Source organism: Microcaecilia unicolor, chromosome 2 (genome assembly GCF_901765095.1).
Source record: "Microcaecilia unicolor chromosome 2, aMicUni1.1, whole genome shotgun sequence".
Lineage (NCBI taxonomy): Eukaryota > Metazoa > Chordata > Amphibia > Gymnophiona > Siphonopidae > Microcaecilia > Microcaecilia unicolor.
This window is the reverse complement of record NC_044032.1, coordinates 104,309,920-104,337,286: the sequence shown is the minus strand read 5'-3', so window position 1 is coordinate 104,337,286 and position 27,367 is coordinate 104,309,920. Positions and strand designations below refer to the sequence as shown.

The window sequence follows — 27,367 nt, the reverse complement described above, 5'->3', positions numbered from 1 at the left end:
GAGGAGACGAACAAGATCTGCATACCACGGCCACCTGGGAGGAAACACATAGAGGAAAGAGTCAGTTGGTCACCATTGGAGCAGGGCATCCACCCCCAGAGAGCCCGGCTGCCACCAGTGGCTGAAGAAACGCAGGAGCTTGGTGTTGTCCTTCTGTGCCATGAGATCCAGAGTGGGAAGACCCCACCTGGAGATTATATCAGCAAATGTGTGACTTCGCTGCATCCAGCATGTGCTGGCTGAGAAAATACATCCGAGTATTCAGAAATCCTGCAATGTGCGCCAAGATATCCAGAAGGTGCTTCTCCACCCAAGAGAAGGTGAGTCTCCAAGGCTAAGGAGGCACTCCAAGTGCCCCTTTGCCTGTTTATGTAGGAAACTGCAGTTGCATTGTCCGATAGGACCTGGACAGGCCGCAGATGTAGTACTCCAAATTGCCTCGAGTTCCAGACAGTTGATAGGCCAGGGTGCCTCCTCCATCGCCGACCACAACCACAATCCGGAGCCACCAGAGGCATGCTCTCCTTAGGGTTGCCCGGAGCCAGCCACCATGACATGCCCCTCGCCTGACGAGACCACTGGACCAAAATGTCCTGATGGAGCGGGGATCAACACCTAAGAAGGGAGGCCTCCAGCGCCAGATATGAGACCAGGCCCAGGGCACCATGTCCAAAGTCGCTGCCACGAAACCTAGCACCTGTATGTAGTCCCATGCCCAAGAAGGAAAGCTGAGCAGCTGCCATATCTGCACCTGAAGCTCACAAGACCTGAAGGAGGGAAGGAAAACCTTTCCCGCCAGGGTGTCAAAACAGGTCCCTAAGTACTCAAGCGACTGAGAAGGAACCAGATAAATCTTGGAAAGATTGATCACCCAGCCCAAAGACTGAAGCAGCGACACCACCTTGAAAGTAGCATCCAAGCTGTCCTGATGCAACAAAGCCTGGATCAAACAGTCGTCCAAGTTGGGAAGAACCCTGATGCCCTGCCGGTGGAGGAAGGCCACCACTACCACCATCACCTTGGAGAAAGTTCTGTGAGTCGTGGCAAGGCTGATTGGCAGGGAATAGAACTGAAAATGCCTGGCCAAGACTGCAAAGTGCAGAAATCGCCAATGAGGAGCCCAAATCGGGATCCTCAAAAGCCTAGCCGAAATTGGGTGGCGGAGCAGGTGGGGGGAAGAGGGGTTGGTGGTTGGGAGTCGAGGATAGTGGAGAGCAGACTTATACGGTCTGTGCCAAAGCCGGTGATGGGAGGTGGGACTGGTGGTTGGGAGGCGGGAAGTACTGCTGCGCAGACTTGTACGGTCTGTGCCCTGAATAAGGCAGGTACAAATCAAGGTAAGGTTTACACATATGTTGTCTTGTTGGGCAGACTGGATGGACCGTGCAGGTCTTTTTCTGCCGTCATCTACTATGTTACTATGTTATATGTTGTGTGTTCTTGAAATTCAAGGAGGTGAGAAACTCTCCCAGCTAGACCAAAGAAATCACAGAGAGTCTCCACTCTGAAAAGCATTACCCTTAGGGCCCCGTTGACACAGTTGAGGTCCAAAAGCAGACAAAAAGGAGCCCGCCTTCTTGAGAACTAGAAGTAGATGGAATACCTTCCCAGACCTAGCTCATACCGCAGGACTAAACCACAACTCCCAGCCGCAGAAGCCCCCTCCAAGGTGCCCCTGACTGTTGCCCTCTTGGCAAGAGCCCCACATGAGGACTCCAAGAAAAAAAAAATTGGCAATAGGGTAGGTGAATTTCAGCTTGTAGCCGTCCCTTAAGACCTCCAGTACCCACTGGTCCAACGTGATGCAGGTCCACTCCTCGAGAAAGCTGGACAGATGACCTCTGAGGAGGGATCCGGGACACCTTCATTGGGACAGCCGGGAGGCAATAGACACCCTAGAGGGCCGACTACTCGCCCTCTTGTTCCCACCAAAAAGAAGACTGCTCAGAGGAGAGCATGAGTGGAGGATCTTGGCTTGTCCTCCAGCAGATGGTGGGACATAGAGTCCCCTAAGTCCTTGACCAGTGTCTCCATGTCCTCCCCAAACAGAATCTTCCTCCTGAAGGGGAGCTTAGTAAGAGTGGACTTGGAAATACATCAGCCGTCCAACTGCGGAGCCATAAGGACCGCCTGGCTAAGACCATCAAAGTCATATGCTTAGCTGAGACCCGAAGAATGTCATAAAGACCATCCACCAAGAAGGCCAAACCCACCTCCAGAAATGGAATGTTCAGAGTCAGTGTCAAGACCCCCAGCGAAGTCTACAGACTGCTGAACCACAATCAGGCATGCCCTACCAGCATAACAACCCATCACAGATGCCTAAAGCGCAAGTGCTGCCACCTTAAAGACATCTTCAGGCCACCTCAATTTTACGGTCCTGCATATCCCTAAGGGCCGTACCCCCTTGAACAGGGACTATGGTCTTCTTAGTCATGGACGTGACCAAGGAGTGCACTACAGGGAGCATAAAATACTCCAGCTCCTCGGGCATCAACAGGTACAGATGAGACATAATGCGCGCAACCTTAAAACCAGAATCAGGAGTGCTCCATTTCATTTCATGCATCGCCTAATGGATATGAGAGGTCTTTGAAGACCATTTTGTGACTGAAATGATGGGGTTGAAGGTCGCAGAGGCAGGCTGAGAGGACAGAGGTGAAATATAGAGAATATCAAGCACCCTGGTGATCAACGAGGACAGTTCCTCCCTGTGAAACAAGCACACCACCAAGGGATCATCCCCATCCCAAGATGGAAGCTCCCCATCCTCAAAGGAATCCCCAGAAGCAGACACATCCAAATGAAAGGATCCTGAGAGAAAGGAGAAGGCACAAAAGGAATGGGCAAAGAGCTGAGACCGCCTCAAAAGGAAGACCTGGTGCATAAGCAGCACAGACTCAGGAGAAAAGAAAACTGCCTTCTGCTGCACTACCATAGCCAAACCCCCTTGCTCTGATGACAGAGAAATCTCAGAGGCCACCTGCTGTTGCACTGCTTGCTGCAAGGGAGACATCACAACAGGCACGTGGGAAACCAAGATGGCTGCATTTCCCATGCTAGCAGCGTCTGACAGAAAAACTGTGATGCTTGCTAATGGAGTCGGCACATCACCTGGGGAGCCAAGGGCCACAACTGGAGTCGCAGCTGAGATACCCGCTCCTGATTATTCCGGTCACTGAACAGACATAGCAGAGCAAGCAAAATAAACCCCCGACACTAACGTTCGCACCCTGCACTAGGAACAGTGCTTAGCTGTCTCTGAAGGAGCCACCATGGGAACTGGTACTCACCACCAAGGAAAACTCACCCAGTGTCCACCCGGAGGCTTCTCTGCTCAGATGCAGCACTGGGATCTGCTCTCCCCTGATCAACATTGCCTTGCTGCAGGTGAAACTGGCCACCCACTACACCCCCAGCTCCACTGAACCCAAAAAAAAAATCAAGAAGCAATCAGACGCATCCACCACCTGCTGGAGATAGAGGTATACTGGGAGGTGACACTGAGCATCAGGGCTTAAGGCTCAGTGCAACTGTGTCCTCTATCTTCACATGCTGGTAAACAAACATAACCCACTTGTCCAGGATTGATCAGTTGCCATGTTAAGGAATATCCATTTTCAGTTTTGTCCACAGCAACTTAAACGGGTAAGTGATATTCAGCACTAGCCAGTTATTCACCTGTTGCCACGTTAAGGCAAAGCCATTTTAAGTTTTGGCCACAGCAACTTAACCGGCTAAGCGAATATTCAGCACCAGCCAGTTAATAGCAGTTAATGATAGGCCACTTAAACAGCAGGCCTACCTTAACCATTCAACTTAGCTGGATTAGTGCTGAATGTTAAACCTTAGCTAGTTAGTGGCTAGCCACTAAGAGCTAATATTCAGCAGAGATAACCGGCTATCTTGTTCTTGGCTGGTTAAATAGAACTGAATATCAGGGCCCTTTAGGAATACTATGACTATACATGCAATGAATATTTTATAAAAGCAACATAAATACCTTTGTGCCTTTTCTTTTTTTTTTTTTTATTTATAAGTTTCAACAAATTATTACAAGAACACTTGTAATGGAAAAAATGGAAGAAATTATACATCATTTTCATAGGAAATTCAAATTCTAAAGAAATTACTTTATCTCATCCATTTCAAGTCCACCATTTGAGAGGAGAAACAAGGTAAAATTCCAGGAAAACTAATTCTCATTAATACATAAGATAGAAAAAAAAGGAAGAGAACATAATATGCCTGTTACTATCCTATTTACGGAGTAGATGTAGACAGAGCCTGCATTTGCTGACTAGGATTAGCTGCAAACTTAGAATCAAGAAAATTACTTAATTGAATTGCGTCATAGAAAATATATTTAACTGAGCTAACTTTTATCATGCATTTACATGGAAAGTTTAACAAGAATAGTCCTCCCAACTGTAGGACCCTTGGACGGAGCTTCAAAAACGCTTGGCGTCTCTTCTGTGTTGCTCTAGCAATATCTGGAAATACTCTAATTTTATTATTCATAAAGAGTTCATCTCTATGACGGAAAAATTGTTTAAGGACCCAATCGCGGTCGGGTTCTAACACAAAAGAGACAATCAATGTTGCTGGAGTCGTCGTCATTTCTTCTTTTTGAAATTATTGCGTTAAATTCATTATGTCAAATGAAGCATCAGCTCTTTGTTCTTGTTGGCCCACTGTACCTTTTTGTTTCTCAATTTTATATGGAGGTAGATAGTAAATTTTTGAAATTGGAGGATATGCTTGTTCGGGAATCTTTAAAATGTCCGATAAATATTTCTTGAACATTATTAGTGGAGCCATTAATGAAGTTTTTGGAAAATTAATCAACCTAAGAGTTTTAGCTCTTAGTTGATTTTCCAAATTTTCAGTCTTTTGATGCAATATAATATTCTCTTTTATCAAATTAGTTTGTATTTGTTGAGAGGTTTTTAATGTTTCATTATATGACAATAAAGATTGCTCAGTATTACTCATTCTATTTTCTAAAGTTTCAATTTTTTCCAAAGGCAATTGAGTTGCTTGTAGCACCTGAGATATCTTCTGTGAGAAAGAATTCTCAAGCCCTACCAAGGCTTCCCATATCAAGTCAAGAGTTATATTCCCAGGTTTAGAAGGCAAAAATGACTTACTAGATGTAGCAAGCTCAGTCAAATCTTTCTTCAATGTCTGCTCCTGATTCCCAGCCAGCAATTCATTGGTTCTTCTTCCTCCGGCTTCCAAAGCTGGCAATTCTTGGTCTGCTGCAGTTCCCTCTACTGGATGCACTTCCAGGTCAGAGACGCCGAGTGCTTCCTGCCCCTGCTGTAGACCCCTTGCCGGCATCATCGGAGGGCTCCGCTGTTCGGGGCTAAAGGAGATATCGTCCTCAAGCTGAGGGAGCGAGGAACCTCCCATCGCTCCCTCCTGCAGCGAGGAATCCTGCCCCGTACCTCTCACAGGCATCGCAAAACGGTCCATCGGTCCCGAAACCACAGCAGCTGTGGAGGGAATCATCCGCTGCTTGCCCCTCCGCTTCGGCATCTCAAGGTAATAAATTTTGAAGATTGAGGGAAAACGGGTGACGAGCCGTCTGGCTAGCGTTCCCTTCCGGACACCATCTTGTTTCCACCACAGCCCTTTGTGCCTTTTCAAGTTGGCTCCCAGAACTAGCCCTAATAGTGCACAAATGCCAATGAACAAAATGTACACCTACTCTAAAAAAGCGAAGATACTTACCTGTAGCAGGTATTCTCTGAGGACAGCAGGCTGATTGTTCTCACAAGTGGGTCGACATCTGTGGCGGCCCAGGAATCGGGAAAATGTTTGCAAGCAAAATAATAAAGTATTTCCAGAGAGTTCTGTCACGCGAGCAACGTGAGCCGCGCATGTGCGAACGACTTCCCAACCGCCGCGCAAGCGTGCCTCTTTAATATAATCAAAAAGCATAAAAACAAGAACAACTCCTCCTCCAAAGGGGAGGAGGGCGGGTTTGTGAGAACAATCAGCCTGCTGTCCTCAGAGAATACCTGCTATAGGTAAGTACCTTCGCTTTCTCTGAGAACAAGCAGGCTGCTTGTTCTCACAAGTGGGGTATCCCTAGCAACCAGGCTCACTCAAAACAATGAACACTGGTCAATTGGGCCTCGCAATGGCGAAGACATAACATAGATTGACCTAAAACCAAAATCAATTAACTGAGAGTGCAGCCTGGAACAGAACAAAAATGGGTCTAGGGGGGTGGAGTTGGAGTCTAAACCCCGAACAGATTCTGCAGCACCGACTGCCCAAACAGACTGTCGCGTCGGGTATCTTGCTGAAGGCAGTAGAGAGATGTGAATGTGTGGACTGATGACCACGTTGCAGCCTTGCAAATCTCTTCAATGGAGACAGACTTTAAGTGGGCCACTGACGCAACCATGGCTCTAAAATAATGAGCTGTGACATGACCCTGTAGAGTTAGCCCAACTTGGGCATTAAGTAAAGGAAATGCAATCCGCTAACCAATTAGAAATTGTGCGTTTTCCAATGGCAACTCGCCTCCTGTTGGGGTTGAAAGAAAACTGGGCGGAATGTCTGAAGGGCTTTGTCTGCTCCACGTAAAAGGCCAATGCTCTCTTGCAGTCCAAGGTATGTAAACTGCTTTTGCCAGGGCGGGTATGAGGACGGGGGAAAAATGTTGGCAAGACAATTGACTGGTTCAGATAGAACTCCGACACCACCTTTGGCAGGAACTTAGGGTGCATACAGAGGACTACTCTGTTGTGATGAAATTTAATATAAGGTGCATGCACTACCAGGGCTTGGAGCTCACTGACTCTACAAGCTGAAGTAACAGCCACCAAGAAAATGACCTTCCAAGGTCAAGTACTTCAGATGGCAGGAATTCAGTGGCTCAAAAGGAGCTTTCATCAGCTGGGTGAGAACGACATTGAGATCCCATGACACTGGTGGAGGTTTGACAGGGGGCTTTGACAAAAGCAAACCTCTCATGAAACAAACAACTAAAGGCTGTCCAGAGATAGGCTGACCTTCTACACGTTGATGGTAAGCACTGATTGCACTAAGGTGAACTCTTACAGAGCTAGTTTTGAGACCAGACTCTGATAAGTGTGGAAGGTATTCAAGCAGGGTCCGTGTAGGACAAGAAAAAGGATCTAGGGCCTTGCTGTCACACCAGACGGCAAACCTCCTCTATTTAAAAGAATAACACTTATTTGTGGAATCTTTCCTGGAAGCAAGCTGCACTCGGGAGACACCCTCTGAAAGGCCTAAAGAGGCAACTTCTAAGTTCTCAACATCCAGGCCGTGATAGCCAGAGACTGGAGTCTGGGATGTAGAAGCGACCCATCGTTCTAAGTGATGAGGGTCAGAAAACAGTCCAATATCCACGGTTCTTCGGAGGACAACTCCAGAAGAAGAGGAAACCAGATCTGATGGGCCAGAAAGGTGCAATCAGAATCATGCAGAGTTTTCCCTACTAGAGGTATGGGAGGATATGCATACAGAAGGCCTGTCCCCCAATGTAGGAGAAAGGCATCTGACGCTAGCGTGTCGTGAGCCTGAAGCCTGGAACAGAACTGAAGGACTTTGTGATTGAACTGAGTGGCAAAAAGATCCACCGAGGGGGTGCCCCATGCTCGGACGACCTTGCGGACAAGGACAATGTCTACGTTCAGTGACCACTCGTGAGGTTGCATTATCCTGCTCAGTCTGTCGGACTGTTTACGCCTGCCAGATACGTGGCCTAGAGAAACATGCCATGGTGGTGAGCCCAAAGCCACACCCTCACGGCTTCCTGACACAGAGGGCGAGATCCGGTGCCCCCCTGCTTGTTAGTGTAATACATAGCAACCTGACTGTCTGTCTGAATTAGAATGATTTGATTGGACAACCGATCTCTGAAAGCCTTGAGAGCATTCCAGAACGCTCGTAATTCCAGGAAGTTGATCTGAAGATCCTTCTCCTGAAAGGACCAAGCTCTCTGAGTGTGAAGTCCATCTACATGAGCTCCCCACCCCAGAAGGGATGCATCCATCGCCAGCACTTTTTGTGGCTGAGGAATTTGGAATGGACGTCCCAAGCTCAAATTGCATCGAATGGTCCACCACTGAAGGGAACTGCAAATGTCAGTGGAGAGATGGATGACATCCTCTAGATTCCCTATGGCCTGGCAACACTGGGAAGCTAGGGTCCATTGAGCTGATCTCATATGTAGGCGTGCCATGGGAGTTACATAAACTGTGGAAGCCATGTGTCCTAATAGTCTCAACATCTGCTGAGCTGTGATCTGTTGAGAAGCTCAAGCCATGGACACGAGGGCCAGGAGATTGTCTGCCCTTGCCTGGGGAAGATAAGCTCGAGCCGTACGAGTGTCCACCAGAACTCCAATGAACTCTAACTTCTGAACCGAGACAAGGTGGGACTTGGGATAATTGATTACAAACCCCAGTAGCTCCAGCAGTTGAATACTCATCCACATGGACTGTAGATCTCCTGCCTCTGAGGTGCTCTTCACCAGCCAATCATTGAGATAAGGGAACACATGCACTCCCAGTCTGCGTAGCGATGCTGCGACAACTGTCAAGCACTTTCTGAAGACCCTGAGTGCAGATGCTAAGCCAAAGGGCAGTACACAGTACTGAAAGTGCTGAGTTCCCAACCGAAATCGAAGATACTTCCTGTGAGCTGGGAGTATCGAGATGTGGGTATAGGTGTCCTTTAAGTCCAGAGAGCATAGCCAACCTTTTTCCTGAATCATGGGAAGAAGGGTGCCCAGGGAAACCATCCTGAACTTTTCTGGGACTACGAAATTGTTCAGGGCCCTTAGGTCTAGAAAGGGACGCATCACCCCTGTTTTCTTTTGCACAAGGAAGTACCTGGAATAGAATCCCAGCCCTTCTTCCCCTGGTGGAACGGGTTCGACAGCATTGGCCTTGAGAAGGGCGGAGAGTTCCTCTGCAAGTACCTGCTTGTGCTGGGAGCTGAAGGTTTGAGCTCCCGGTGCGCAATTTGGAGGCTTGGATACCAGATTGAGTGTGTATCCTAACCGGATTATTTGAAGAACCCACTTTCTGGAGGTTATAAGAGGCCACCTTTGGTGAAAAAATATCGACCTCCCCCCAACAGGCAAGGCACCCTTTACGGACACTTTTACTGTGGCTATGCTGCACTGGAGCCAGTCCAGAGCCCGTCCCTTGCTTTTGCTGGGGAGCTCTAGGGGCCTTAGGCGCACGGCGTTGACAAGAGCGCGCTTGCTAGGACTGAGCCTGAACCGGCTGCTGAGAAGCAGGAGTGTACCTACGCCTGTTAAAGGAATAGGGAGCACTCCTCCTCCCTCCAAAAAAACCTCCTAGAAGAGGAGGCAGTAGCAGAAGACATCTGGTGGGAAAAAGTATCCATGGCATCATGATGCTTTTCATCAGATCAATCATATCCTCCAAAGAGATTATCCCCCCCGGCAAGGAACATCCACCATTCACTGCTGGGTCTTCTGATCCAGGTCCGAGACACGCAGCCATGAGAGTCTGCGCATCACTATACCTTGAGCAGCTACTCGGGATGCCACATCAAAAATGTCATAAGACCCCCTGGCAAGGAATTTGCAACACGCCTTCTACTGCCTGATCACCTGGTGAAAAGGTTCAGCAAGCTCCGCAGGAAGTGCTTCGACTAAACTGGACAATTGCCTCACCGAGTTCCGTAAGTGAATGCTCGTGTAGAGCTGGTATGTTTGGATCTTGGCGGCGAGCATTGCGGCCTGATATGTTCTCCTCCCAAAAGAATCCAAGGTCCTAGACACTCTGCCTGGGGGCGCCGAGGCTTAGTCTCTAGTACTCTTGGCTCTTCTGAGAGCAGAGTCCACCACCATGAAATCATGAGGAAGTTGGGCATTCACCATTACAGGCTCTCCATGGACTCTGTACTGGGACTCGGACATCTTGGGGACCACTGGATTAGAAAGAGGACAAGACCAATTCCGCATCAGCACTTCCCTGAGTGTATTATACAGAGGGGCTGTTGTATTATACAGCAGGTGGAGAAGGATAATCCAGGACCTCGAGAATCTCAGCCCCGGGCTCATCCACAACCTCCATAGGGAATGGAATGTCCTTAGACATTTCCCGCACAAAGGATGAGAAAGAAAGACTCTCAGGTGGAGACATCCTAGTTTCAATTGGTGGAGTAGAATCAGAGGGAAGCCCACACAACTCTTCCTCCGAAAAGTACCTGGAGTCCTCCTCCTCTTCCCATGAGCGCTCCTCATTGGTGTCAGACAAAAGCTCCCTAAGAGCAGCCCGAACCCGAGCCTGTCTCGACGTCGAAGATCGACAACCTCGTGGGGGGTGTCGAGAAGTCCACCCCTGCCTAGACTACTACTTAACATTTCTAGAGCGCTACTAGGGTTACGCAGTGCTGTACAAATTAACAAAGAAGGACGGTCCCTGCTCAAAGGAGCTTACAATCTAAAGGACGAAATGTCAAGTTGGGATAGTCTAAATTTCCTGAGTAGAGGTGTAGTGGTTAGGTGCCGAAGGCGACATTGAAGAGGTGGGCTTTGAGCAATGATTTGAAGATGGGTAGGGAGGGGGCCTGGCGTATGGGCTCAGGGAGTTTGTTCCAAGCATGGGGTGAGGCGAGGCAGAAAGGGCGGAGTCTGGAGTTGGCGGTGGTGGAGAAGGGTACTGAAAGGAGGGATTTGTCTTGAGAGCGGAGGTTACGGGTAGGGACATAAGGGGAGATGAAGGTAGAAAGGTAAGGAGGGGCTGCAGATCGAGTGCATTTGTAGATTAGTAGTAGAAGCTTAAACTGTATGCGGTATCTGATCGGAAGCCAGTGAAGTGACTTGAGGAGAGGGGTGATATGATTATATCGGTCAAGGCGGAAGATAAGACGTGCAGCAGAGTTCTGAACGGACTGAAGGGGGGATAGATGGCTAAGTGGGAGGCCGGTGAGGAGTAGGTTGCAGTAGTCATGGCGAGAGGTAATGAGAGAGTGGATGAGAGTTTGGGTGGTGTGCTCAGAGAGGAAGGGGCGAATTTTACTAATGTTATAGAGGAAGAAGCGACAGGTCTTGGCTATCTGCTCGATATGCGCAGAGGAGAGGGAGGAGTCGAAGATGACACCGAGGTTGCGGGCAGATGAGACGGGGACGATGAGGGTGTTATCAACTGAGATAGAGAGTGAAGGGAGAGAAGAAGTTCAGTCTTGGCCATGTTCAGTTTCAGATGGTGGTTGGACATCCAGGCAGCAATGTCGGATAAGCAGGCCGATACTTTGGACTGGGTTTCCACAGTGATGTCTGGTGTGGAGAGATAAAGCTGGGTGTCATAAGTACATAAGTAATGCCATACTGGGAAAAGACCAAGGGTCCATCGAGCCCGGCATCCTGTCCACGACAGCGGCCAATCCAGGCCAAGGGCACCTGGCAAGCTTCCCAAACGTACAAACATTCTATACATGTTATTCCTGGAATTTTGGATTTTTCCAAGTCCATTTAGTAGCAGTTTATGGACTTGTCCTTTAGGAAACCGTCCAACCCCTTTTTAAACTCTGCTAAGCTACCCGCCTTCACCACTTTCTCCGGCAACGAATTCCAGAGTTTAATTATACGTTGGGTGAAGAAAAATTTTCTCCGATTTGTTTTAAATTTACTACACTGTAGTTTCATCGCATGCCCCCTAGTCCTAGTATTTTTGGAAAGCGTGAACAGACGCTTCACATCCACTCCACTCATTATTTTATATACCTCTATCATGTCTCCCCTCAGCCGTCTCTTCTCCAAGCTGTATAGCCCTAGCCTCCTTAGTCTTTCTTCATAGGGAAGTTGTCCCATCCCCACTATCATTTTAGTCGCCCTTCGCTGCACCTTTTCCAATTCTACTATATCTTTCTTGAGATGCGGCGACCAGAATTGAACACAATACTCAAGGTGCGGTCGCACCATGGAGCGATACAACGGCATTATAACATCCTCACACCTGTTTTCCATACCTTTCCTAATAATACCCAACATTCTATTCGCTTTCTTAGCCGCAGCAGCACACTGAGCAGAAGGTTTCAGTGTGTTATCGACGACGACACCCAGATCCCTTTCTTGGTCCATAACTCCTAACGTGCAACCTTGCATGACGTAGCTATAATTCGGGTTCTTTTTTCCCACATGCATCACCTTGCACTTGCTCACATTAAACGTCATCTGCCATTTAGCCGCCCAGTCTCCCAGTCTCGTAAGGTCCTCTTGTATCTGTCATCAGCATAAAGATGATATTGGAAACCATGAGATGAGATCAGGGAGCCCAGGGAAGAGGTGTAGATTGAAAAAAGAAGGGGTCCAAGGACAGATCCCTGAGGAACTCCAACAGAGAGCGGGATAGGGGTGGAGGACGAACCATGAGAGTGTACTCTGAAGGTACGATGGGAGAGATAAGAGGAGAACCAGGAGAGGACAGAGCCCTGGAACCCAAAAGAGGACAGTGTGTCAAGAAGTAGGTTGTGATTGACAGTGTCAAAAGCGGCGGATAGGTCGAGGAGGATGAGGATGCAGTAGTGATCTTTGGATATGACGAGGAACAGGTCATTGCAGACTGTAGATAGTGCCGTTTCTGTCGAGTGTAAGGGGCGAAAGCCAGATTGAAGCGGATTGAGGATGGCATGAGAGGAGAGAAAAATCAAGGCAGCGGCTGTGAACGGCGCGTTCAAGTATCTTGGAGAGGAAGGGTAGGAGGGAAAAGGGGCGGTAGTTGGAGGGACAGGTAGGGTCAAGTGATGGTTTTTTGAGGAGTGGTGTGACCACAGCATGCTTGAAGGTGTCCGGGACAGTTGCAGTGGAGAGAGAGAGGTTGAGGATATGACAGATGGGGGGGGGGGGGGGGGGGAGAGTGATAGTAGGAGGGATGGTGTTAAGTAAATTGGTGGGGATGGGGTCTGAGGAACAGGTGGTGGATTTCGAGGAGGAGAGGAGATGGGCGGTTTCCTCTTCGGTGATATCAGGAAAAGAGGAGAAGGAGGCCTGGGTTGGTTGGTTGAGAGAGTAGGTTATAGGATGAAGAGGAGGAGAAGGTTTGGTGGTGAATTCGAGGTTGATCTTCTGGACCTTGTCGCGGAAGTAGTTGGCCAGAGATTGGGGAGAGAGTGGGGGGTGGGGGGTGGGAGCGGAGGGCACTTTGAGGAGGGAGTTGAGGGTGGCGAAGAGACGACAAGGGTTAGAGCTGAGGGAATTAGTCAATTGGGTGTAATAGTCCTGTTTGGCGAGGAATAGGGAGGACTGGAAGGAGGATAGCATGAATTTGTAGTAAATGAAATCAGTATGTTTTCCTCCATAGGCGTTCAGCCGAACGGGCACAGGAGCGAAGGTATCAGGTGCAAGGGGTCAGCCAGGGCTGGGGATTGGTACGCCTTGTGGGACGGGAGATGGACAGTGCAAGGGTGTCTAGAGCAGAGGAGAGAGTGACATTGTAAGTGGAGACAGCTTTGTCAACAGACTCGGAGGACATGATGGAAGGGAGGAGATCAGAGATACTAGAGGATAAGGTGGGAGTGTCAACAGCCTGGAGATTCCTGGAAGTAGTAGTTAGTGTTGGGCGAGATTGAGGGGGAGGGTGATGAAGTGTGAATGTGATTAGGTGATGGTCAGTGAGAGGAAGAGCTGATGCACGGAAATTGGAGGGTGAGCAAGTAGAAGAGAGGACGAGATCAAGACAGTGGCCAGATTGGTGAGTAGGGGTGGTGGAGCTCAGTTAGAGGTTGAAGGAGGAGGTTAGAGTGAGGAATTGAGAAGCGTATGAGTCGGATGGGTTATCAGTGTGTATGTTGAAGTCCCCAAGAATGAGGGATGGGGATGAGGGCTCAAAAAAAAAACGGAGAGCCAGGCATCGAAGTCAGTAAGGAAGGGAGGGAGGGACTTATCGGGGGGGGGGGGGGGGGCGGTAAATGACTGCAACTCTGAGTGGTAGCGAGTAGAATACACGGATGGAGTGAACTTCAAAGGATGAGAAGCAGTGAGACTGAGGTAGGAGAGGTTGAAAACTGCAGGAGGGCGAAAGCAGTAGGCCGACGCCGCCATCGCAGCCAACTGGGCGGGGAGAAGGGGAGAAAAGATAACCTCCGTGGCATACGGCCGCAATTGAGGCAGAGTCGTCAGGGGTGAGCCAGGTTTCAGTTAGGGCGAGCAGTTGAAGGGAATGGGAGATGAAGAGATCGTGGGTGAAGGAAAGCTTGTTGCAGACCGAGCGGGCGTTCCACAGGGCGCACGAGAAGGGGAGGGAGGAGGGGGGAGGAGGGGAATAGAGATGAGATTGGAGATATCGTGGAAATGTTTGCATAGAGGAGATGAGGACGAGGACAGGTATGGGGGACCTGGGTTGGGATTGATGTCTCCTTCGGATAGCAGGAGGAGCAGCAAGAGAGTGCGGATGAGGGTGGGGGAGGTAGGGCGACGAAGGCAACGAAGACGGGATGCGCTTAGGAGGAATGGGGAAGGGTTCATGACAGGAAGGAGGTGTTGAAGGTTGAGAGCTAGGAAGGAGGAGGAGGACAATAGGAATGGTGAGGTGGTGGGGGACAGGGGTGGGTAGGGTATTGCAGTAGTGAGCAGGATGGGAGAGGACATGGATGGGCAGTGAGATCGTGTGGTATACATTGGTGGGAGGGGGAAAAGATTAGGGAGGGACAGGGCAAGGAATAGAATGTGAATGGGGGCCATGAGTAGTGACTGAGGTGTTCACGGGGCAGGTAGATGGGCTGGGAGACAGGCAGGTGAGGGTGAGCAGCCGGGCAGGGGAGTGATGAGCTGGTAGGAAGATGGGCTGGGAGGCAGGCAGGTTTCAGGGTGAGCAGTCAGTCAGTCAGGTGACTGGCTAGCAGGCAGGAGCAGGTGAATTGGGCAGCAGGCAGGCTGGAGCAGGTGAGTGCGGTGGAGAGCACAGCAGCAGTACTGGAACAAGCTGGAGCAGAAGGCCTGGAGCAAGCAAGCTGGAGTAGAAGGCCTGGAGTAAGCAGGGAGAAGCTGGATCAGGCGGACTGGAACAAGCTGGAGCAGAATGACTGGAGCAAGCAGGGAGAAGCTGGGTCAGGCGGGCTGGAAAAAGCTGGAGCAGATGGACGAGCAAGCAGGGAGAGCAGGATCGGGCGGACTACACCAAGCTGGAGCAGATGGACTGGACAAGCAGGGAGAAGCTGGATCGGGCGGACTGGAACAAGCTGGAGCAGATGGACTGGACAAGCAGGGAGAAGCTGGATCAGGCGGACTGGAACAAGTTGGAGCAGATGGTTGGAACAAGCAGGGAGAAGCTGGATCAGGCGGACTGGAACAAGCAGGGAGAAGCTGGATCAGGCGGACTGGAACAAGCAGGGAGAAGCTGGATTAGGCGGGCTGGAACAAGCAGGAAGAAGCTGGATTAGGCGGGCTGGAACAAGCAGGAAGAAGCTGGATTAGGCGGGCTGGAACAAGCTGGAGCAGATGGACTGGACCAAGCAGGGAGAAGCAGGATCAGGCGGACTGGAAGAAGCTGGAGCAGATGGACTGGACCAAGCAGGGAGAAGCTGGATCAGGCGGACTGGAGCAGCAGGGAGAAACTGGGTCGGGTGGCTGGAAGAGATGGACTGGAACAGGCAGATGGATTGGAGCAGGCAGGGAAAAGCTGGGTCGGCAGACGAACAGGCTAGTGCTGATGGAACTCTGCCTCCTCACGGTTTCTGTCCCTGCCCCCGTTGGCCCGGTCGCACAGGTAGCTGGATCGGCGGGCTGGAACAAGCTGGGGCTGATTGCCTCCTCTCGGTTCTTGTCCCGCCCCCGTCGGCCCGGTCATACAGGTCGCACCCCGACACCACCGCAGGATGGATCCAAGTCTCGTGGTCTGCAATCCGCGCCCAGGCCGTTCCGGCCAGGGAGTATGGCAGCAGCACACAGGACCTCGGGGCACAACCAACGCGGCAGACCGCAGCCCGCCGGATGGACAACAGCGAAGGGGACAGGCCGCAGCCACGCAGCAGGAGACAGCCACGATCAGCCCCAGGCCGCTCACCCACTCACTCCGGCGAAGCTTCCTCCACCGACGTCGAGGGGGAAATCGACTTGGGTGGCAGCCGACGACGAGGACAGAGACCTCCTCACAGGTGATGGCCCAGATGCCACCTCAGCAGTCGGTACGGAAGGCGCAAGCACCCCTGATACCAAGGCAGAATGCAGTATACTTGATGCCTCGTTGCTCCCAGCTCGATGCAGTCTCTTGGCAGCCATTACCTGCGCTCTCTGTGTCGCTGCTTCCCTCAACGTCGATGCCCTCGGTGCCGAAGGACCGGACCGCTCATAAAAACGTTTCTCACGCTGAACCTCTCGAGCCACTTGGGTCTGCTTCTTTATCAATTTTAACAGCTTACAGGCAGCTGGGAGATGGTCGGGCCCAAGACACTGAAGACACCACGCGTGGGGGGTCGGTGCTCCATATGGTCAGGTTGCAGCGAGTACAACGCTTCAAGCCGCTGGGCGTTTTGGATGACATAGGTGGGATAATAGCGGCCGCGAAATTAAAAGGCTCGATAGTGCCAATAAAAGAGGGAACAAAAGAGGGAAAAAGAAGTCGGCCGCGATGAAAAATAAAGGAAACTTCAAAGGATGAGAAAAACTAAGAAAATTAAGGAAAAACCGGATTTTTTTTTTTTTTTACTTGAAGTAATAACAGAAAAAGAAAGGAAAAAAAATAGGAAAAAGTAGTGGTAAACGCCAAAATACCGTCTCCTGAGCCGAAAAACTGCACAGCAGGGGAAACCCTGACAGTCCAGGATTGCGGAGAAAAAGAAACTGATTAGGGCACGCTCACGTCGCAGGCGGGAAGCCGTTCACACATGCGCGGCGTGTTCTGGAGACTTCTTTTTCTTTTCGAAAGTTCCGGAATCCTGGGCCATCACGGACGATAACCCATACATAGGAATATTGAGCCTGCTTGTCCTCGGAGAAGTATAGCATCACATGTAGAAACTCCTCAGGGAGTCATCTTGGTAAACTCCTCCTCCTGGTTTCACTTTGAGTTCTGTTGTAAATAGGGATTGCTCCAAAGCCTGAGGCTTACAGTCACAAGAGCCCTGAGCACCAACAACCATCAAGTGAGGCACTCAGAAGGTAGTTCTATAACTGGGCACTATTTTTAAGCCTACTGTATTAAAAAAAAAATAGTAGACGCCCACTTTTTTTTTTTTTTTTTTTAAAGAATACTAGCACATGCAGCTGAAACTCCCTATAGCTGGTGTATACCTGTGAGCTAGAATGTGCATATAGTGAAGATACTTACCTGTAAGCAGGTATTCTCAGAGGAAAGAAGGACTTATATTCTCACATGTGGGTAACACGATCCATGTTCCCTGGTCCAGAGATTGTGACAAGCTTTTACAGAGCTCTTTGGAGTGCAAGTCATGCTCCACCTGGGGCGTAGCCACGGGTGAGCCCGGGTGGGCCTGGGCCCACCCAATTTGGGGTCAGGCCCGCCCAGCAGCACAGCGATTCTGGAGGCTCCGGCCCCCATCATCATCCATTCCCCCGTGGCGTGCCGCAACTTTCATCCCAATCTTCCCTCACCCTCGCAGGCCCGCCCAGCAGCGATTCCGGTCGCAGGCAGCTCCTTCGGCTCGTACACGCTGCCTGCCGGCTGCCGCTCAAATCTCCTTGCAGCTACTAGCAGCGCTAACCCGGAAGCCTCTCTTCTGAGCTTCCGGGTTAGCGCTGCTAGTAGCTGCAAGGAGATTTGAGCGGCAGCCGACAGGCAGCGTGTACGAGCCGAAGGAGCTACCTGCGATCGGAATCGCTGCTGGGCGGGCCTGCGAGGGTGAGGGAAGATGGGGGTGAAAGTTGTGGCACGCAACGGGGCAAGGGATGATGGGGAAAAGATGTTGGAATGGGAGAGGGAAGACGGGGACAGCAGCTGCACGGGGGGGGGGGGGGGGGGGAGGGAATAAGATGGAAGGAAAGATGCTGCACAGGGAGGAGGGAAGATGGAATGATGAGGCATGGTGGGTGGGGGAGAAGCTGCATGGGGAAGAAGGGAGAGATCCACTAAAGGGGTGGAGGGGTCAGGAAGGGAGAAGTCTTGGCTGCATATGAGGTGGAGGAGAGGGAGACATGCTGCATAGAGAGGGGATAGGTGGCGAGAGGGGGAGATATGTTAAACATAGGGGTGGAGAGGAGGGCAAAATGGTGGGCATAGGGGTGGAGGGAAGGGAGAAATGTTAGACATGCTGGTAGAGGGGAGGAAGGTAGATATGCTGTATGGGAAGGGGAGAGAGACGTTGGACAGTGGGAATGAGAGGGGGAGATAGACATGGGGGTGGATGAGAGGTACACAGTAGGTGGTGAGGGGGGAAATGCTGGGCCATGGGGGAGAGGACTACTACTATTACTATTTAACAGGAATGAAGAGAGAAGGGGCAGGAAAATATAAGGCTACCATGGTGGGGTGGGGAGGGGATCAGATGCTGGTTAGAAGGGTGGAGGGAGAAGATGATGGGAATGGTGGAACCCTGTGGGAGAGGGCAAGAGGGGGAGGAGGGGGTGACAAGGAAATGAATGAGAGATTGTGATTACAGAGAGTAGAAATATGGTAATGGGGAGTAGATTAAAGATAAAAGAGAAAGTAGGGATGGGGAGGAGTAAGATGGGGAATGGGAGAGCTAGTGGGTGAAAGAAGAAGATGGAAATTTGATAGGTAGTTGAAAAGTAAAAAGGAGACAAAGAAGGGTGAGAGAGAGGCAGAAAAGAGCTACAAAGGAATGACCAACATGTCAGAGGCAGGAATATTGAGGGAACAGACAGGAGAGAGGAGAAAAGACAAATGGACTACAGCCGCTTGAAGAAGAATTAGCAGACAGCAGAGAGGAAAGCAGAAAAGAGAAATTGGAACCAGCAAGATGGAAAAATAAAATGTCCAGACAACAAAGGTAGAAACAAAGTATTTTATTTCAAATGTTTTAAATGGAATATGTTAGCTTTTGGAAATGTGCATAGGAAATGTCTTTGTATTGTGTTCTGTAGAAAAGGAAATGCATGTTTTGTGCCTCCAGTGTTGCAGTAATGCTATGTTTAACTTCTTGGGGTTCCTTTTCAATTTTTGTCTAAATATTTTTATTTCTAATTTGTGATCCCTTGTTCTGTTTGGTGAGGTTTTGTTGGTGTGATAGTAATGGCAGGTGGAAAATTGGAAGGGAGGCAAAGAGGAGAGGGAATCGGGGAGGGGAGCCCTCCTTTATTTTCTGACCTGGGCCAAGTAGGTCTTACAACAGTCCTAACCCTTGCTGTATAGCTGGTGAGGATTCCCAGGCATCCCCAGCTAAGGACCTCCTCCAAAGGCGGCCAGAACTCCCTTCTACCAAGCTCTGGCAACAGCATCCTTGAGCCATCGACAGCTAAGCATGTATGGGGTGCTGGCATCAGTGGCTTAGGGTCATTGCTGCTGCCTGCCAAGCTTGGTAAAAGAGAGTTCTGGCCACCTTCAGAGAAAGTCTTCAGCTGACTGAGCTTGAGGATCCTCATTAGCTAAAGTATTTATATTTTGAGGTGGAGGTAGGGCGGAGCAGAGAAAATTTTGTGCTCACCCACTTTGGGCTCAGGCCCACCCAAAACTGGCTGTCTGGCTACGCCACTGTGCTCCACTGCACATGCATAAGTGCATTTCTACCCGCTGTGAGAGCACAGGACCAACAATACAATACTAGAGCATAAAAGAAAATTGGAGACAATTCCAAGGCGAGATGAGAGAGTATGTAAGAATATAGGGCTTGCTGTCCTCAGAGAATACCCGCTACAGGTAAGTACCTTCGCTTTCTGAGGATAAGCAGGCCTATGATTCTCACATGTGGGAATCCCTAACTACCAGCCTCACTGAAAACAACCATTGGTCAACTGGACCACGCAATAGCAAGATCAAACACAGATTAACCTGAAACTATATACAATCTGAGAGTGCAGTCTGAAACAGAAAGAAAACAGGCCTAGGAGGGTGGAATTGAACTTTAGACTCCAAATTCTATAGAACAGTCTGTCCAAACAGACTGTCACATCAGGTATCCTGCTCAAGACAGTAGTGAGACGTGAATTTTTGGATCGAAGATCATGTTGCAGCCTTGCAAATTTCTTCAATGGAAGCTGACCTCAAATAGGCTACTGACACAGCCATGGCCCTAACATTGCGAGCCTTGACATACCCCTCAAGGGTCAGCCCAGCCTGGGCATAAGTGAAAGAAATGCAATATGCCAGCCAATTGAAAATGGTGCATTTCCCAAGGGTGACCCCCATCCTGTTGGGACAAAAACAAACAAAAAGCTGGGTGGACTGTCTGTAGGGCATAGTCCGCTCCAAGGCCAATGCTTACTTGCAGCCCAAGGTGTGCAGTGCACTTTTGTCAGGATGGGAAAGAACACTGGCAAGACAATCGACTGGTTCAGATGGAACTCAGACACAACTTTTGGAATGAACTTAGGGTGCATGCAGAGGACTACTCTGTTGTGATGAAACTTAGCATAAGGTGCATCTACTACCAAGGCCTGAAGCTCACTGACCCTGTGAGCTTAAGTAACAGCCTTCAAAAATATGATCTACCAGGTCAAGTACCTCAGATGACAGCTGCATTTGTAAACAGAGAGAACAAAAATCAGGCACCCAATTCACTAATTGTGCGGGTCAATTGCAGAAAGCACCCAATTATATTGGCATACCTTTTGAAGTCATTGGGGATATTCTTAGAAACAGAGAAAAGAATCACAGCTTAATTAAATTCCTTAATCTTGAGCATTAAAAAGAGGCAAGGCTTAAATTGAGGTTGGTGCTCCTGCCTAAAGAGCCACGCAAAAAAGAAATAAAACTTGAAAAGCTGAAAATCTAATAGCCTAAAGGGAAATGTACTAAAAATAAAAGCTATGAATAAAATGAGAGCAATGAAGGAAAAAAATCTGCACAGAAAAAATATCCATTAATATGCGCTGAAGAGAGACCACAAAAGCAAAACCTTGTCAGCTCCTGGAAAAAAAAAAAAGAGACTGAGGAACATGTGCTCATGAGTCAGGCGGGGGCACCCATGCATGCGCAGTGGGACACTGCTACAATTTTCTACTTGCTGTATGTGCTAGGCAGCGCCGGCACCGGATTCCGTCGGATGATGTCACCTAAATGAGAATACTAATGGCCTGCTTGTCCTTGGAGAAAATACTATACGTACCCAGCCCTAAGAAAATCACACCGGTGGACTAGAAGAGAGTGATTTGTAATAATGGTGTTTCACCTATGTCTAATAATGGTGTTGCAAACATATTTCCAAGAATTATTTCCTCATTAAATATCTGTTGAGTATCGGCTTTTACAGAAGTTATTTTATTTTATAAAATGTCTGACTTAGAAGTCAAAAATAATTTAGGAAAACGGAGCCATTAGTTATTGAACAATATAGTTCAATAGGTATAAATATCTACTTTCTTATTTATGTGTCAGAGTAAAAGACACAAAATAGGAAGCTCCCTTTATTATATCTTGCTCTATGCCCAAATTGTTTTCTAATCTAATTATATAGTTTATTTGTATACATCCCATTTACTGACAGAAGCTCCTTTATCTCACCTAAAAATAAATTACACACCTGGGCTCTTTTTTCTCTAAGTTCTTGCTGCTGTAGCCTTCGCTTTTCTCTTTTCTCTTGCAACTTTTCAACTTCTTTTACACAGTTGGATTTTCTGCGTGCTTAAAGAGAAAGAATTATAAAAATACTTAGAAATTAAATGTGTTTTCAATATGAAATACAAAAACGAAAGCCCTAAATTATGCGTTAGCACACAAATGTTCTTGCTTACAGTTCACAATTTATAAATTGCTCTTAGAGAACACCACATTGCTGAGATAAACTTATTAGATGACTTTTACTACTACTACTACTTGACATTTCTAGAGCGCTACTAGGGTTACGCAGCGCTGTACAGTTTAAACTTCCAGGTAACTGCATTATAAATGAATATCATACATGCAAAGTAGAATGATGTAAATAAAAACTGCCTTGAAATTTATACGGGACGATAAAGCGAAGATACATACCTCTAGCAGGTATCCTCGGGATCACGGGGTTAGACAGAGGGAACGACCAGTTTCGCATAAGGACTTCCTTCAGTACATTATGCAAAGGAGCTGTTGCAGCCTCTCTAGGTGGAGAAGGATAATCCAGGACCTTGAGTATCTCAGCCCTGGGCTCATCCTCAACCCTCATAGGAAAGGGAATAGCCGCAGCCATTTCCCGGACAAATGAGGTAAAGGATAGACTCTCCGGTGGAGACAGTCTCCTTTCTGGTGGAGGGGAAGGTTCAGAAGGAATCCCAAAAGACTCATCAGAAGAGAAGTACCTGGGATCCTCCTCCCACGAGCGCTCATCTTCAGTATCAGACAAGACATCTCTTAGAGCACTCTGAAACTGAGCTTGTCGCGACGCCAAGGAACGACATCCTCAATGGTGGTGCCAAGAAGTCAACACCCGCCTGTACTCCGGTGAAGCTTCTTCCACCGACGTCAGATAATCGACCTGGGTGGCAGCTGACACCGATGCCGCAGGCGGCACCAAGGTCGGGGAACCCACCACAGGCGAAGGGCCAGAGACCACTGTAGCCGACGGTACGGAAGGCGCAAGCACCCCCAACACCAAAGCAACCTGGCGCAGTAACCCTTCCAGAAACTCTGGAAGCAGGGCCCTGATGCGCTCGTCAAGAGCCGCCGTCAGACAAGGCTGCGGGGTCGTAAAGGAGCCGGTGACAGAATCTGTCATGGCTCGGGAGCAGGTACCGGGCTGCTAGACCGACAAATTGGCACCTCCTGAATAGAAGGGGAACGATCTGCTCGGTGCTGACGCTTCTTGGGTGCCAAATCCCTTCATGCCCCGAAGCTCCCGGCACCGTGTGTCGAAGGAGAACGATGACGTGCTTCTTCGCCTTCGCTCGACACCTGATGAGGAAGACATGGAATCCTCATGTCTCCTCGAGGCCGGGTCCGATGAAGGTCGGTCCTGGGGGGCCTGCATAACAGGAGGCCTCGAGACAGGTAGAGACCCACTCGATGCCTCACTGCTCCCAGCACGAGTTGGTCATTCCGCAGCCATTACCTTCGCTCTCGACGTCGATGCATCCCTCGATGTCAATGTCGCCGACCTCGGTATTGATGTCGAAGGACCGGACTGAGCCCCAAAAAGCTTTTCTCGTTGGACCTCTCGAGACACTTGGGTCCATTTCTTCATGCGAAGACACAGACTACAAGTGGCTGGGCTGTAGTCGGGCCCAAGGCACTGGATACACGAAGCTTGGGTATCGGTACCTGAGATAGTCCGGTTGTACTGAGTACAACGTTTAAAGCCGCTGGGTGGGTGTCTTCGATGACATGGAAGAAAAAAGGGCTTCAGCGAAATCAAAAGAAACGATCGTGCCTGTTAAAAGAAAAAAAATGGCACGAAAAGAAGGGAGCAACCCGGCTGCGTCGAAAAATAAAGGAAACTTAAAAAGGGGCAAAAAGGTAAAGAAAAAACTACGGGAGTTTTTTTTTTTTAAACTATAAATTCTACTACAAATAAGAAGAAAAGAATGAAGAGACAAAAAAGTAGTCAGAAAACTCTTCCCGGGCCTGCGAGGAGCGGGGAAACTTGACCGCAGCTCACCGCGGAGAAAAAATAACTGAGCGGGAACGTTCACATGATGGGCGGGAAGACGGCTGCGCATGCACGGTGCTCGCACACCAGAAGACTCTGGAAAGGTTTTTTTATATTTTACTAGCAAAATAGCCGTCCGATTCCTTGCTCCGACGCAGATGTCAACCTATATGTGAGAACAAGCAGCCTGCTTGTCCTCGGAGAAAAAAAAAAATACAAAGATTTTGTGTATTATTAGCTAAAACAGCAAAAGACAGGCATCCCTATTTTAGACAGCTCTTAGAAGTCGGAATTCAAATGTGCAGGTCAGTACATCTCAAGTTTCACAAATATTTTAGAACAGAATCTGCCAATGTAGAGAATGTTCTAAAATACAGGATAAGTGGATGTCAACGCACCGGGTGTGTGCAGCGTAAGTATCCATTTTAGCAAAATAAACATCAGTCTTCCAGGACACAGGCATTTTATTCCCCTTTTAAAATGGGGACTAAATTATTATTTAACTGCTATGCTCTTGTCCCATCCAAAACACATCCATTTATATGCACTTGGGTTTGAGAGAGCCATAGTAACAAAAATCAAAGTTCACTTTTACTGGCTCTGAACGCTAAATCACCAAAGTAATCTTTCCCCCCCCCCCCCCCCCCCCCCAATATATTATGTTTCTAAATAGAAACATAGAAGCACATAAATCATGCATGGTAATAGCATAAAAGGCAATAACAAGAACATAAACTGTTATACTTAAGCCCACAAACCAAAGCAATCTTTTGTTGTGTCAATGGTAAAATTCCAAATTGACAGAGATTTTACCAGGAAAATGTTTATTGAATAGGGTGCCATTTTTCATATTGTTAAAGGTAGAGACTTAAAATAGCAAATTGGTGAACACGTACCATGCTAATTCTAGACCTATCAGAATTTAATTATTCATATTGTTAAAGGTAGAGACTTAAAATAGCAAATTGGTGAACAGGTACCATGCTAATTCTAGACCTCTCAGAATTTAATTATTCAAGAATATGTGTGCATTTAACATGAATGAATCCTTGATATATGGTTACATACAAGGAGGGCCAAAGTCCTTTACTCCAGGTTGAGCAGGAGATATATCTGAAACAGTACCATTCTGTTGTGCAGAGGAGGACTGCTCTGGAAGTTGACTTGGCCGTGCACGGGCAGAACCTATGGCTGCAAAAAAAACAACAACAAAAAAGGAAAATGTAATAAAATGTATAATTCAAGATTTTAATACCAATATAGGGCATTCCATGTTGTAATACTACAATCTAACTATAAAATGTTAACAAAACACTATTTGGCTTTTCTAATATAATACCAAGTGCACCTAGTTCCTATATATTACTTTTTACATATAAAAAGATATCCTATATAATAAAACGCACCTCCAACATTCTGAAGCTGACTGCATGGCTGAGGCATTCCTGCTCTCTGTATCCATCTCCTGAATTGACATCACATACTTCCGTGTTCGTCACAAGCAGAAGTGACCAACCACACGAGGTTTCTCGGATTCAGAATGTTGGAGGTGCATTCTATTAAATAGGATTGGTCAGTTCCTTGAAGCACAGCCAGAGCTCAGCGTCCTGCACAGTAACGCTCAGACACCAGAGAGAGCGAGAGGGGGCCGACACCAGAGAGAAAGAGGAAGGGAGGGGGGGCCTGACATCAGAGGGGGGGGGAGGAATCTCTGTCACACTCTCTCTCTCTCACGCATTCTCTCTCTCACGCATTCTCTCTCTCACAGTCAATGTCTTTCTCTCTCACACAAACTCTCTCTCACACACTCTATGTCTCACACTATATCACAATTCACTCTCTATGTGTCACACAGTCACTCAAACACTCTCTTGGGTCGCGGACATGGGGGGGGGGGGGGGGGGGAGTGCTGCTGCCCGGCGGGTCTCCATTGAGGCGGACGTGAACGACTGCAGCACGGGGGTGCAGGTCGCCAGGTTGGCTATTGATGTGGTCGTTCATTTGAGGGAGCACAGTGTGCCTGCTGCAGGACCACAGCCATCATCGTCTGATTTGTCTGGCTCACAAGTGTACGAGGCTGAGCTGAAACGGACATTGGCTGCAGATGCGTTCCTTGCTAGCGCCCTGACGGTTGGTGCTTCGGTGGAGGGCTGTTTGAACTGCCATCTTGGATCCAGCATCATTGCCCCCGTTGCAGGTGTTGCCTGGCTCCAGCTTTCATCAACTCCTGGCTGCGATTTGCTCCTGTTTTTCCCTGTGTCAGTTCGAGGATCGCCTTGCCTGGATATGTTCGAGCCCTTTGACCTGCCTGGATCTCCACCATCCCTCCTGACTCGCCTGGATTTCTGCCGACCATCTTAGTTTCTCTCCCCTTTCCCTCCCTTCTTCCCTGTTTTATGTTCCCAATTATTCTAATGTAATTGTATTTATTTCGCTAGTTTATTGTAAGCCGCTTTGAGGCTGCGCAACTGTGGCAAAAGGCGGGGTATAAATGATCTAAATAAATAAATAAATACACTCAGTCTCACAGAGAGTCTGTGTCTCACACACTCTCTCTCTCACTGTGTCTCACATACGCACTTGCACACACTAATTCTCACACACACACACACACACACACACACACACACACTCTCTCTCACAGACACACTCGCACCCAGACTCACTCTCTCTCTCACACACACACACTCGAACATTCATCTATCTCTCACACACAGTCAATCTCACATACACTCTCTCAAACATACACACTCCGAGGAAAACCTTGCTAGCGCCAGTTTCATGTGTGTCAGAAATGAGCCTTTTTTACTAAATTTATAAATTATGTTTACTGGCCAATTACTGTCTACAGTCACCTACTATGTATGGTTGGGAACATCCTGCTAAATGCTATTACTCACATATACTATTCCAATAGAGTCTCAAGACCATAATGAAAAAGATCTTTCAATTTATTTTAACAGGACTTCGGCAGCACTACTCAGGGCTCAATCATCACATAACCCCTAAGTTTTATGTTCCCGCTTCATTACTGGTCCTTACAATAACAACCTATTTTAAATTTAAATTTTCTATAAAAGTACTTTTGTTTCCTATTTCTAATTTAAGCACTACTTATCTTAGCATAAAGATGTCCAGATCAGCCAGGGGAATATTTGTTCAATATGTACCATGTTTCGCCTCCTGGCTTTCTCAAGAACATCCCCTACAACACACACACAACGATTAATATGGTGCATAAAACTTTTTAATTTAACTTCCTCAAAATGTATCACCACCATTAAGTGCTGAATGCACCTCTAAACCTCTGCTGACAGAGATGATGATGTCATCCTCAAACTACATTTATATATCTAACTGTATTCAGCTGATACCACCTAGCCAAAAGCAAGCCTCCTAAACTAAATCAGCTACGCCTATTTGATCTCTGTATTTAGACTGAATGGGTGACTGCATTAAGTAAATAAATCCACTATTGCTCTTTAAAGTTTAAAATCACCATTTCCACCCTCCCATCCTACAATCATCTGATCTATCAACCTCCATCAAATTTCTGACGCTCTGTCCCACAGTCCTTCCAACGTTAGACTAAAGGAGCATATATATTATCGGTTGATATATGAAATTTATGTTCATTAAGGCGACACTTAACAGGACTACTACGACCCACATCATTTAAATTACATGAGCACATGAGAAAATTATGAGAAAATGTTAA

At 48.2% G+C, this 27,367-nt stretch overlaps 1 protein-coding gene across 1 annotated transcript in view; it reads right to left on the bottom strand.

The window, feature by feature from the left end:
- The window catches only part of KIF2A (kinesin family member 2A), a 443,213-nt gene that overhangs the window by 268,543 nt on the left and 147,303 nt on the right, over positions 1–27,367 (bottom strand). The window contains 2 exon segments of the mRNA XM_030193169.1: positions 21,613–21,713; positions 24,718–24,840. Coding sequence (XP_030049029.1) covers positions 21,613–21,713; positions 24,718–24,840 — 224 coding nt within the window.